This window comes from Rhinatrema bivittatum, chromosome 3, assembly GCF_901001135.1.
Source record: "Rhinatrema bivittatum chromosome 3, aRhiBiv1.1, whole genome shotgun sequence".
Taxonomy (NCBI): domain Eukaryota; kingdom Metazoa; phylum Chordata; class Amphibia; order Gymnophiona; family Rhinatrematidae; genus Rhinatrema; species Rhinatrema bivittatum.
Window position 1 is genome coordinate 1,214,412 of NC_042617.1, and position 12,732 is coordinate 1,227,143.

Consider the following 12,732-nt stretch of genomic DNA (forward strand, 5'->3'; position numbering starts at 1 on the left):
TTGTTCCAATGAATCAGGGTTTTGTGTAGAGATTCTGTGATTGGGATGAGTATTTGGATGTCATCCGCGTAAAGGTAGTGGGTTAGATTTAGTTTAGAAAGTAGTTGACAGAGAGGTAAGAGATAAATGTTGAAAAGGGTTGGGGAGAGAGAGGAACCAAGAGACAGAAACAGGCTTTTATTATGGGTGCAATAATGGCAGACTGTGTGCAAAGTCCATCTAACCTACCAATTTACCATTTGTATAGCAATAGTCATCTTATCTCTGGCTTTGCCCCTTGCTTTCCCAGTGCAAAGGAGCATCTGTGCCTAGCTCAGGCTTTCTTGAATTCCATTAGGGTTTTTGCCTCAAACACCTCCCCTTAGAGACTTCTGCATGCATCCTCCACCTTTTCCATAATAAGAAATCTTTTCTGCTGTTAGTCATAAGTGTGGCCTTTTGAACCTTATATCATGATAACTTTGAATTGTATTTATTTATTTAGGTGTTTTATATACCATTGTTCCAAAAGAAGATCACAACAATTTACAATGTCTGCATTCAGATTCATGGTCAACGCTCACATAGTGTGTGTCAACATTCACCTTCTAGTTAAACATCCTAGCATGTACATATTCTAGCTCATAATCATAAATATTCTAGGATATCACACTAGCTCCTATATAATCTAGTTCATATTCAGACATTTTCTTGGTCAACCTAACAGTAAATACAAGTTCCAATTCTACTAACAATACACTTTACATCATTTATTACTTATTGCTTGCTCCACAAACATTATCTCTGGTACTGACATAGCAGTTATCCACAAATTGGTATTTTACACTAAATCATATGTATTTCTAAAGAGCCATGTTTTCAGTTCGTGCTTGAAACTCTTTGTTTCTGTTATCTGACATAGTGATGCAGGAACAGAGTACATTTATGGATTTGACATAGTTGAAGTGCTCCTTCTCCTTTCCTTTATAGTATACAGATTTAGATCCTTAAATCTTACTTCATAGGGCTTATGACACTACACCAGTTTGGTAGCCCTTACTTACACTGCCTTTATTGTATATATATATAATCTTAGTATAGGAGAAGTATTATTGGGCACAATACTGCAGAGTCTCAGCCATGAGTAAACTATACAGAAGCAATATCACCTCACCATCTGCCCATGGAACCCAAACCTATCCCTCAGCTAGTCAGGATATCCATAATGACTGCACATGAAATAAATGTGGAAATAATGAAGACATGGCATATGCAAATTTATCTCATGCATATTCACTATGGCTATCCCAAAAATCTGAGCAGCTAGAAGTAGGATAGGATATGCATTCTAGCATTCCTTGTCTCAGTGGGTAGCAACCTTGAGTTCAGACCCGATGTAGACACTACAAGCTAAGAACACACCATCTTTTGGCACATGTGACCTACACTACTGCTAAAAGCCTGCTCTAGTATGGGAAGATATATTTATTATTAGAGATGTGCATTGTTTACGGCTATCAGTTTGGGATTCATTTTCAGGCCCCCGTGGGAAATTTCGGTTTTCCTGCAGTTCATTTTTTTTTCCACAAAAATCCCATTTGTATTTCAGTGCTCACGAACCATGACGAATTAGACTATTTGTTGAACTTGTTTAATTTGTGAAAAACAAAAGCACTTCTCTACTTATTATCCAGTTCAAACCTTGGTGACTGCCAGTTGACTTTCAGTAAACCATGGCTGTAAATCTCTGCTCCTTTTCCTTTTAAAGAACTGGATCCTGCGCAGTGTTTATAGCTGAATAGGACTGTACTACAAATCTGTCCTCTCCTCTCTACACTACTTGTGAATTAATTAAATAAGAATCAACCTCATCCTCACTAACTCAAAAAATAACCTTAACCCACTTTTTCATCCAAACACAAAGTTTTGTAGACATAATTTATAGGAAAAGTAAATGGTCTCTCCTTTCCCATATCTCAGCATCTGCTCACATTATTGGAGGCTGGAAGGTAGATTTAGAACACCCTAGTACATCTGAAGTGGGGTTGACTGAGGCTAATTCTCCACCGACTCTCTTCCTTAAATTAAACAAACTACTTCTGGTCCCAGCTGGGCTATAGGTAATCTGTCCCATAGGAGAACCTTTTATAGAAACAGCCAACTCAAGAGCTTTATGATGAGGGCTGAAGTATAGGTACAGTTACCAGAAAGGACAAAGCCTTCTAAAAAGGCACTGCAGCTGCTCTCCAGCTGAGGCCAATTCTTCTTAGGTCCCTCTTCTCCCCTTCTGCAAGCAGTAATGTCCAATGATGACAGGAGCAGAGCTAGATAGATAGAGAAATACCCTTTGCCACCTTTAATATTAAATCAAGCATTTGATACAATACAAAGCAGTTTTCACAGAGCCAGAAACTCAAAGATCAGCCCCAGAGCCACAGCTGTGTTGCAATGTGGAAAAGGAGTGGCAGTCTAGGGCAGCAGCCCCACTTTCAGTCATGCTTGGAGGTGATCCTGCTTGTCCGAGTCTGCAAGGTTCTGTGTACTAGAGCCTGCCACTGCTGGTCAGACATCTGCTGGGCCCAGCTTGGGACCCCAAGCGATGGCAGCTTAACTCCAGCCATAGTTCGTATCACCAGTTGCACATGATCTGCAATACAATACATTAGTTAAGAATGGACAGAAACAAAAATATGTTTACTGTAACTGATGTTTTCCAAGGACAGGAGGACTTCAGTTTGCACCTGTGGGTGACATCATCTGAGTCTGGGCCAGAACTTTTACGTCAAAGGTGCTATAACTGTGCCTCTCTGGGCATGCCACACCTGCCATTATATACTGTAAAAGCACCTTCTTATTATAAGAAACACACACCTCAAACAGAGGTAGGGTGGTTTTGTGAGGACTGCCATCCTACTGGCCTAACAGAACACTGTTACAGGGAAGCAACTCTGCTTTCTCCAAGGACGAGCAGGATAGCAGTCTTCACTGCCACAAAGAAAAGTTCCAATAAACAAAACTATTTTTGTTGGATAGAGTATGGTTAAAACAAGGGCCACAGAGACTGGGGGAACTGCCTCATGGACATGAGGAGGGAACCAGCACTACATGCAAATGGGGAATCAACCCAGCACCACATTGAGACTGAGGAGTGATTCATGAATATGGAGGGACAAAACGAGCACCACTGAGCCTTGGGCAGGTGCATCATGTGCATGGGGGAGAGCTGGTACTTGCTATAGAACTGGTTAGGGAATGGTGAAGGAATAGTGGCTGTGTGTGGGGGAGGAATCCAGGGTTTGGGGAGGGGTTTGAACTTGTCAGGAGTGATGATGGAAGAGCGCTGGCTGTGCAGGTAGTGAAGGCTGGATGAGACAGTGCAAGAATGCTGGCTGTGGAGGGAGATGTAGGCAAGGGGGAGGGGGCTATAGGGAATCGAGGAGTATTGGCTGCGAGGAGTGCTGTAGTGGAGAGCAGAGAAGCTGTACAAATCAATGAATGTGAGATAGGTGTAAAAGGGTCGTGTAGTGGACAGTGGAGTGCTGGCTGTTTTACATCTTTCTCCACAGTGTTTCTCAATTGCCAGTCTGTGAAACATCATTCAAATCACCCTCTCACTCCCAGATGACACTTTCTCCCTGTGGGCCTAAATCTGAGTGGCAAGCCTGCAGTAGCAGCATGGTTGGAAGAAGACAGACAACAGGACAGGAGAAACAGCAGGAGTAGTGGCCCACATAGGCTGAGAGATCACCAGTGCTGTGGCATGGCAGGAGCAGCAGAGGCCTAAGCAGCTGAAAAATCATCAGCACCACAGCAGGTCCTGAGATCAAGGTGAAAGGGAAGAGAGAAATTCAATGTTGAATCTTTATGGATAGAAATTCCAGATGAAAAGAGGATAAAATAGTAATGGGGGTGTATTACCGTCCACTAAGCCAGAATGAACCACACAATGAAATGCTAAAGAAATTAGGGAAAGCCAACAAAATTGGCAGCACATTATTAATGGGTGATTTCAATTACCCCAGTATTGACTGAGTGAATATCGCATCAGGACATGCTAGAGAGGTAAAGCTCCTAGATGAAATAAATCACTGCTTCATGGAGCAGCTGGGACAAGAACAATAAGAGGGGAAACTATTTTAGGGAATGGCCTCTGCTACTGCAAGCAACAGTAGCATGGGATCTTCTTACTGTTTGGGTACTTGCCAGGTTCTTATGGCCTGGTTTTGGCCTCTGTTGGAAACAGGATGCTGGGCTTGCTGGACCCTTGGTCTGACCCAGTATGGCATGTTCTTATGTTCTTAATCCTTAGTGGAACACAGGGTTTGGTGTGAGAGGTAACAGTGTTGGAGCCACTTGGCAAACGTAATCACATCATGATCAAATTTGACTTAACTGGAGGGAGCGTAAAAAAAAAAAAAAATCTAATGCAACAGCATTTAACTTTCAAAAACGTTTGTATGATAAAATAGGAAAATGGTTAGGAAAAAACAAAGGAGCAACTGCAAAGGTTAAGAGTTTACATCAGGCATGGACATTGTTTAAAAATTTCATCTTGGAAGCCCAGACCAGATGTATTCCATGCATTAGAAAAGGCGGAAGGAAGGCTAAATGACTATCGGCATGGTTAAAAGGTGAGGCGAGAGAACGGAGGAAGTGACGTCATCAAACAGCATGGACGTCTAGCACTGCTTCTCTTCCTCCCACTGCAGCAATTATTAGCTTTTTGGCCTAGAATTCCATCCTGCTGTTCCCAGAAATACAGCATAGGAAGCAGAGAACCTTAGAGGTTATGGCTAGCAAAAAAAACCTGTGGACCTTGCTTGCTATTCCTATGATGCCGATGGATCCAGGTATGCGGCCCCGGGTAAAGAATCATTAAGACCACATGCGGAGGCGACTGATGGTGCCGCGGTGAATTCCCTTACTAAACAAGATTTTGATAAATGGTTCACGGAAATCAAATCAGATATTCGATCACTTAGAGAAGATGTAAATACTAATTTGGAAGGCATCCGGCAGACATGAGAGATTTAGGCAGCAGGGTGGAGGACACCGAGGGGATAGTAGAAGGACAGGCTTTGAAGGTGGCAGTGCTTGCCATAGAAGTCCAAGATGTACAGAGCCAGCATGAGGATATCCTATTAAAGTTGGAGGACCTAGAGAACAAGTCCCAATGCTCTAACATAAGGATCAGGGGATTGCCAGAGTATTCTAATGTTATGGATGTATCCAGAAATGTATGTAAGAACATAAGAACATGCCATACTGGGTCAGACCAAGGGTCCATCAAGCCCAGCATCCTGTTTCCAACAGTGGCCAATCCAGGCCATAAGAACCTGGCAAGTACCCAAAAACTAAGTCTATTCCATGTTACCATTGCTAATGGCAGTGGCTATTCTCTAAATTAACTTAATAGCAGGTAATGGACTTCTCCTCCAAGAACTTAGCCAATCCTTTTTTAAACACAGCTATACTAACTGCACTAACCACATCCTCCGGCAACAAATTCCAGAGTTTAATTGTGCGTTGAGTAAAAAAGAACTTTCTCCGATTAGTTTTAAATGTGCCCCATGCTAACTTCATGGAGTGCCCCCTAGTCTTTCTACTATTCGAAAGAGTAAATAACCGATTCACATCTACCCGTTCTAGACCTCTCATGATTTTAAACACCTCTATCATATCCCCCTCAGTCGTCTCTTCTCCAAGCTGAAAAGTCCTAACCTCTTTAGTCTTTCCTCATAGGGGAGTTGTTCCATTCCCCTTATCATTTTGGTAGCCGTTCTCTGTACCTTCTCCATCGCAATTATATCTTTTTTGAGATGCAACGACCAGAATTGTACACAGTATTCAAGGTGCGGTCTCACCATGGAGCGATACAGAGGCATTATGACATTTTCCGTTTTATTCATTATTCCTTTTCTAATAATTCCCAACATTGTTTACTTTTTTGACTGCCGCAGTACACTGCACCGACGATTTCAATGTGTTATCCACTATGACACCTAGATCTCTTTCTTGGGTTGTAGCACCTAATATGGAACCCAACATTGTGTAATTATAGCATGGGTTATTTTTCCCTATATGCATCACCTTGCACTTATCCACATTAAATTTCATCTGCCATTTGGATGCCCAATTTTCCAGTCTCACAAGGTCTTCCTGCAATTTATCACAATCTGCTTGTGATTTAACTACTCTGAACAATTTTGTGTCATCTGCAAATTTGATTATCTCACTCGTCGTATTTCTTTCCAGATCATTTATAAATATATTGAACAGTAAGGGTCCCAAATCAGATCCCTGAGGCACTCCACTGTACACTCCCTTCCACTGAGAAAATTGCCCATTCAATCCTACTCTCTGTTTCCTGTCTTTTAGCCAGTTTGCAATCCACGAAAGGACATCGCCACCTATCCCATGACTTTTTACTTTTCCTAGAAGCCTCTCATGAGGAACTTTGTCAAACGCCTTCTGAAAATCCAAGTATACTATATCTACCGGTTCACCTTTATCCACATGTTTATTAACTCCTTCAAAAAAGTGAAGCAGATTTGTGAGGCAAGACTTGCCCTGGGTACAGCCATGCTGACTTTGTTCCATTAAACCATGTCTTTCTATATGTTCTGTGATTTTGATGTTTAGAACACTTTCCACTATTTTTCCTGGCACTGAAGTCAGGCTAACCGGTCTGTAGTTTCCCTGATCGCCCCTGGAGCCCTTTTTAAATATTGGGGTTACATTTGCTATCCTCCAGTCTTCAGGTACAATGGATGATTTTAATGATAAGTTACAAATTTTTACTAATAGGTCTGAAATTTCATTTTTTAGTTCCTTCAGAACTCTGGGGTGTATACCATCCGGTCCAGGTGATTTACTACTCTTCAGTTTGTCAATCAGGCCTACCACATCTTCTAGGTTCACCGTGATTTGATTCAGTCCATCTGAATCATTACCCATGAAAACCTTCTCCATTACGGGTACCTCCCCAACATCCTCTTCAGTAAACACAGAAGCAAAGAAATCATTTAATCTTTCCGCGATGGCCTTATCTTCTCTAAGTGCCCCTTTAACCCCTCGATCATCTAACAGTCCACCTGACTCCCTCACAGGCTTTCTGCTTCGGATATATTTAAAAAAGTTTTTACTGTGAGTTTTTGCCTCTACAGCCAACTTCTTTTCAAATTCTCTCTTAGCCTGTCTTATCAATGTCTTACATTTAACTTGCCAATGTTTATGCTTTATCCTATTTTCTTCTGTTGGATCCTTCTTCCAATTTTTGAATGAAGATCTTTTGGCTAAAATAGCTTCTTTCACCTCCCCTTTTAACCATGCCGGTAATCGTTTTGCCTTCTTTCCACCTTTCTTAATGTGTGGAATACATCTGGACTGTGCTTCTAGAATGGTATTTTTTAACAATGACCACGCCTCTTGGACATTTTTTACTTTTGTAGCTGCTCCTTTCAGTTTTTTTCTAACAATTTTTCTCATTTTATCAAAGTTTCCCTTTTGAAAGTTTAGCACGAGACCCTTGGATTTGCATACTGTTCCTTTTCCAGTCATTAAATCAAATTTGATCATATTATGATCACTATTTCCAAGCGGCCCCACCACCGTTACCTCTCTCACAAGACCAACCAGGGAAGCCTACAGAGGATGCCTCATTGTTCCACCCACGAAAACCACTAAGCACAGCACCTTAAGAGACCGAGCCCTTTCCACAGCAGGACCACCGTTATGGAACTCCATCCCTCCAGATCTCAGAAACGAACCATGCCTCCTAACCTTTAGGAAAAGGCTAAAGACATGGCTTTTCAGGCAAGCCTTCCCGAACTCCACCTAACATGCACCACCAATAATTTCTCTGCTCAGAAGCTGTATATATTGGACTCCATATTTACATTGTACATTTGTATATAATTAACCCTCTCTATCTCTCTTTATTTCTTACAATCCCAGTTCATTAGCCCTTGTTAATTGTAACTGCTTCTTTTCATCACGTTTTATTATGTTTTTTGGTTGTATTCTTCGCACCCCTGTTTTCTGTAAACCGACATGATGTGAACGAGTTCATGAATGCCGGTATAAAAAAAACCTTAAATAAATAAATAAATAAATAAAATAAGTCCTGTGCTCCACTGAGAATTAGATCTAAAATTGCTCCCTCTCTCGTCGGTTCCTGAACCAATTGCTCCATAAAGCTATCATTTATTCCATCCAGGAGCGTTATCTCTCTAGCGTGACCCGATGATACATTTACCCAGTCTATATTGGGATAATTGAAGTCTCCCATTATTACTGCACTACCAATTTGGTTAGCTTCCCTAATTTCTCTTAGCATTTCACTGTCCATCTCACCATCTTGACCAGGTGGACGGTAGTATACCCCTATCACTGTAGTCTTCCCTGACACACAAGGGATTTCTACCCATAAAGATTCAATTTTGTATTTAGTCTCATGCAGGATGTTTATCCTGTTGGACTCTATGCCATCCCGGACATAAAGCGCCACACCTCCTCCCGACTGCTCCTCTCTGTCATTGCGATATAATTTGTACCCCGGTATAGCACTGTCCCATTGGTTATCCTCTTTCCACCATGTCTCTGAGATGCCAATTAAGTCTATGTCATCATTTACTGCTATACATTCTAATTCTCCCATCTTACTTCTTAGACTTCTGGCATTAGCATACAAACATTTCAAAGTTTGTTTTTTGTTTGTATTTTTATTCTGCTTTTTAATTGATAGAGATAAGTTAGAATTTTTTAGCTCAGGTGAGTTTTTAGTTACAGGCACTTGGACTACTTTTCTAATTATTGGAACCTCACTGTCGGGATGCCCTAATTCTAATGCATCATTAGTATCCTTTAAAGATACCTCTCTCCGAACCATGCGCTGCTGAGCGACTGTCGGCTTTCCCCTTTGTTCTAGTTTAAAAGCTGCTCTATCTCCTTTTTAAAGGTTAGCGCCAGCAGTCTGGTTCCACCCTGGTTAAGGTGGAGCTCATCCCTTCGGAAGAGACTCCCCCTTCCCCAAAAGGTTCCCCAGTTCCTAACAAAACTGAATCCCTCTTTCTTGCACCATCGTCTCATCCACGCATTGAGACTCCGGAGCTCTGCCTGCCTCTGGTGACCTGCGCGTGGAACAGGGAGCATTTCAGAGAATGCTACCCTGGAGGTTCTGGATTTAATCTTTCTACCTAAGAGCCTAAATTTGGCTTCCAGAACCTCCCTCCCACATTTTCCTATGTCGTTGGTGCCCACGTGTACCACGACAGCCGGCTCCTCCCCAGCACTGTCTAAAATCCTATCTAGGTGACGCGTGAGGTCCGCCACCTTCGCACCAGGTAGGCATGTTACCAGGCGATCCTCACGCCCACCAGCCACCCAGCTATCTACATTCCTAATAATCGAATCACCAACTATGACGGCCGACCTAACCCTTCCCTCCTGGGCAGTAGGCCTTGGGGAGATATCCTCAGTGCGAAAGGACAATGCATCACCTAGAGAGCAGGTTCTTGCTACAGGATCCTTTCCTGCTACACCTGGTTGGTGCTCTCCCATTATGAGACCTTCTTCCTCCAAGGCAGCACCAGGGCTGCCAGTCTGAAGTTGGGACTTGACTACTATGTCCCTGAAGGTCTCATCTATATACCTCTCTGTCTGCCTCAGCTCCTCCAGGTCTGTTTCTCTAGCCTCCAGAGATCGGACTCATTCTCTGAGAGCCAGGAGCTCTTTGCATCGCATTCACATGCACAACTTCTCACCGGTGGGTAAAAAATCATACATGTGACACTCGATGCAAAAGACTGGGAAGCCCCCCTCTTGCTGCTGGACTGCTGCCTTCATCTCAATTTTGATCAGTTCCTAGTTAAGTTTTAGGTTGCTATGGGAGTAGGAATGTGTCTAACTTCCTTTAAATGTATTAGTGAATTCACTATGTGTCTGGTATATTGCTGTTATTTAATTTTATTTTCAGTTTTCCAAGACTTCAAAGCAGATTACATTCAAGCATTGTGGATATTTACCTATTACAGGTAAGCAATTTTGCTTTCACTGTGTACAAGCAGGATGAATTCAGCCACACAATGAAGACGCCCAAGAAGAAGGTTGCAATCAAAGTCTTGAAACCTTTTTCTTTTTGTAGCCCGATAAAAAGATGGAGGGAGAGTTGAAGTTCTAGTTAATAGCTTTTTGTTTTTTTTTATTAGCACCACTTTGTTCAAACCTACTATCTCTGCAAGAATCTTCTTCTAAAGAGTAGTGCTTCGCAAATCATATAAATGTTTACAGAGATCCTATATCAACACTGATCTAAAATGGGCTACTGATGTTTATGTTGCTCTTACTTGATGGGCATTGACCTTTACAGGAAGTTGTTTGGCAGACGGAACAGAGCCGAAAGAAATGCAGTTGGAGAGCCTTGTGAGAGCCTGGTCTGGCTTGATCATAGGAAATAAAGTTGAGCAGATTTTCTGAAAGGTTTAATCCTACGTAAATAACAAAGCTCTTCTGCAGTGTAGAGCAGTGATCCTCAATGGGTGTGTCGGGTCACACCAGTGTGTTGCATGCTACCGATTTCTCATTGCTCTTCTTTCCACTTCCTTCACTGAGCAAGAGGCAGACAGACATTCTTCCACTGCTGCTGATGCCGCCCAGGCTATCAGAACATTCAAATCCGGCTGGACGGGAATGGCAGCAGTGCTCGTTGAAGTGGATCATTGCAGCATGGCCTTTTCTTCTTCCGGCCCCCAAGGTCCGGAAGAGGAAGTGATGTATAGTGGGGCAAGCAGGAAGAAAAGGCCATGCAGCATTGAAAAGTAGTGGCAATAGAGCAGCACTGGCACCAAGCAGCAGCACAGATCTAGATTGTTGGGTAAGAGTATAGTGATAGGAGTATACTACCGTCCACCTGGTCATAATAGTCAGACAGATGATGAAATGCTAAGAGAAATCAGGGAAGCTAACCAATGTGGCAGTGCAGTAATAATGGGAGATTTCAATTACCCCAATATTGACTGGGTAAATGTAACATCAGGACTTGCTAGAGACATAAAGTTCCTGGATGTAATAAATGACTGCTTCATGGAGCAATTGGTTCAGGAACCAACAAGAGAAGGAGCTATTTTAGATTTAATTCTTAGTGAACACAAGATTTGGTGAGAGAGGTAACGGTGGTGGGGCCACTTGGCAACAGTGATCATAACATGATCAAATTTAAACTAATAACTGGAAGGGGGACAATAAGTAAATCTGCAGCTCTAACACTAAATTTTCAAAAGGGAAACTTTGATAAAATGGGGAAAATACTTAGGAAAAAAACTGAAAGGTGCAGCTGCAAAGGTTAAACATGTTCAATAGGCATGGACATGGTTTAAAAATACAATCCTAGAGGCGCAGTCCATATGTATTCCACGCATTAAGAAAGGTGGAAGGAAGGCAAAACGATTACAGTCATGGTTAAAAGGTGAGGTGAAAGAGGCTATTTTAGCCAAAAAATCATCCTTCAAAAATTGGAAGAAGGATCCATCTGAAAAAAATAGGATAAAACATAAGCATTGTCAAGTTCAGTGTAAAACATGATAAGACAGGCGAAGAGAGAATTTGAAAAGAAGTTGGCCATAGAGGCAAAAACTCATAATAAAATTTTTTAAAATATATCCAAAGCAAGAAACCTGTGAGGGAGTCGGTTGGACCATTTGATGACCGAGGGGTTAAAGGGGCTCTTAGGGAACATAAGGCCATTGCAGAAAGACTAAATGAATTCTTTGCTTCCGTGTTTACTAATGAGGATGTTGGGGAGATACCAGTTCCGGAGATGGTTTTCAGGGGTGATGAGTCAGACGAATTGAACGAAATCACTGTGAACCTGGAAGATGTAGTAGACCAGATTGACAAACTAAAGAGTAGCAAATCACCTGGACCGGATGGTATGCATCCTAGGATACTGAAGGAACTAAAAAATGAAATTTCTGATCTATTAGTTAAAATTTGTAACCTATCATTAAAATCATCTATTTTACCAGAAGACTGGAGAGTTGCCAATGTAACCCCAATATTTAAAAAAGGCTCCAGGAGCGATCCGGGAAGCTACAGATCAGTTAGCCTGACTTCAATGCCAGGAAAAATAGTGGAAAGTGTTCTAAAAATCAAAATCACAGAACATATAGAAAGACATGGTTTAATGGAACACCGTCAACATGGATTTACCCAAAGGAAGTCTTGCCTAACAAATCTGCTTCACTTTTTTTGAAGGGGTTAAAAACATGTGGATAAAGGTGAACCGGTAGATGTAGTGTATTTGGATTTTCAGAAGGCGTTTGAGAAAGTCCCTCATGAGAGTCTTCTACGAAAACTAAAGAGTCATGGGATAGGAGGCGATGTCCTTTTCGTGGATTACAAATTGGTTAAAAGACAGGAAACAGAGAGTAGGATTAAATGGTCAATTTTCTCAGTGGAAAAGGGTAAACTTTGGAGTGCCTCAGGGATCTGTACTTGGACCGGTGCTTTTCAATATATATATATAAATGATCTGGAAAGGAATATGATGAGTGAGGTTATCAAATTTGCGGACGATACAAAATTATTCAGAGTAGTTAAATCACAAGCGGATTGTGATACATTACAGGAGGACCTTGCAAGACTGGAAGATTGGGCATCCAAATGGCAGATGAAATTTAATGTGGACAAGTGCAAGGTGTTGCATATTGGGAAAAATAACCCTTGCTGTAGTTACAAGATGTTAGGTTCCATATT

General features: G+C 41.8%; 1 protein-coding gene across 2 annotated transcripts in view; it reads right to left on the bottom strand.

The window, feature by feature from the left end:
- Positions 1-450: 450 nt before the first annotated feature.
- Positions 451-12,732, bottom strand: part of MEA1 (male-enhanced antigen 1) — a 97,419-nt gene continuing 85,137 nt past the window's right edge. For both annotated transcript variants that reach the window (XM_029592792.1, XM_029592793.1), the window contains exon 4: positions 451-2,626. In XM_029592792.1, coding sequence (XP_029448652.1) covers positions 2,469-2,626 — 158 coding nt within the window. In that variant the 3' untranslated portion in view covers positions 451-2,468. The remainder of the gene's footprint in view (positions 2,627-12,732) is intronic.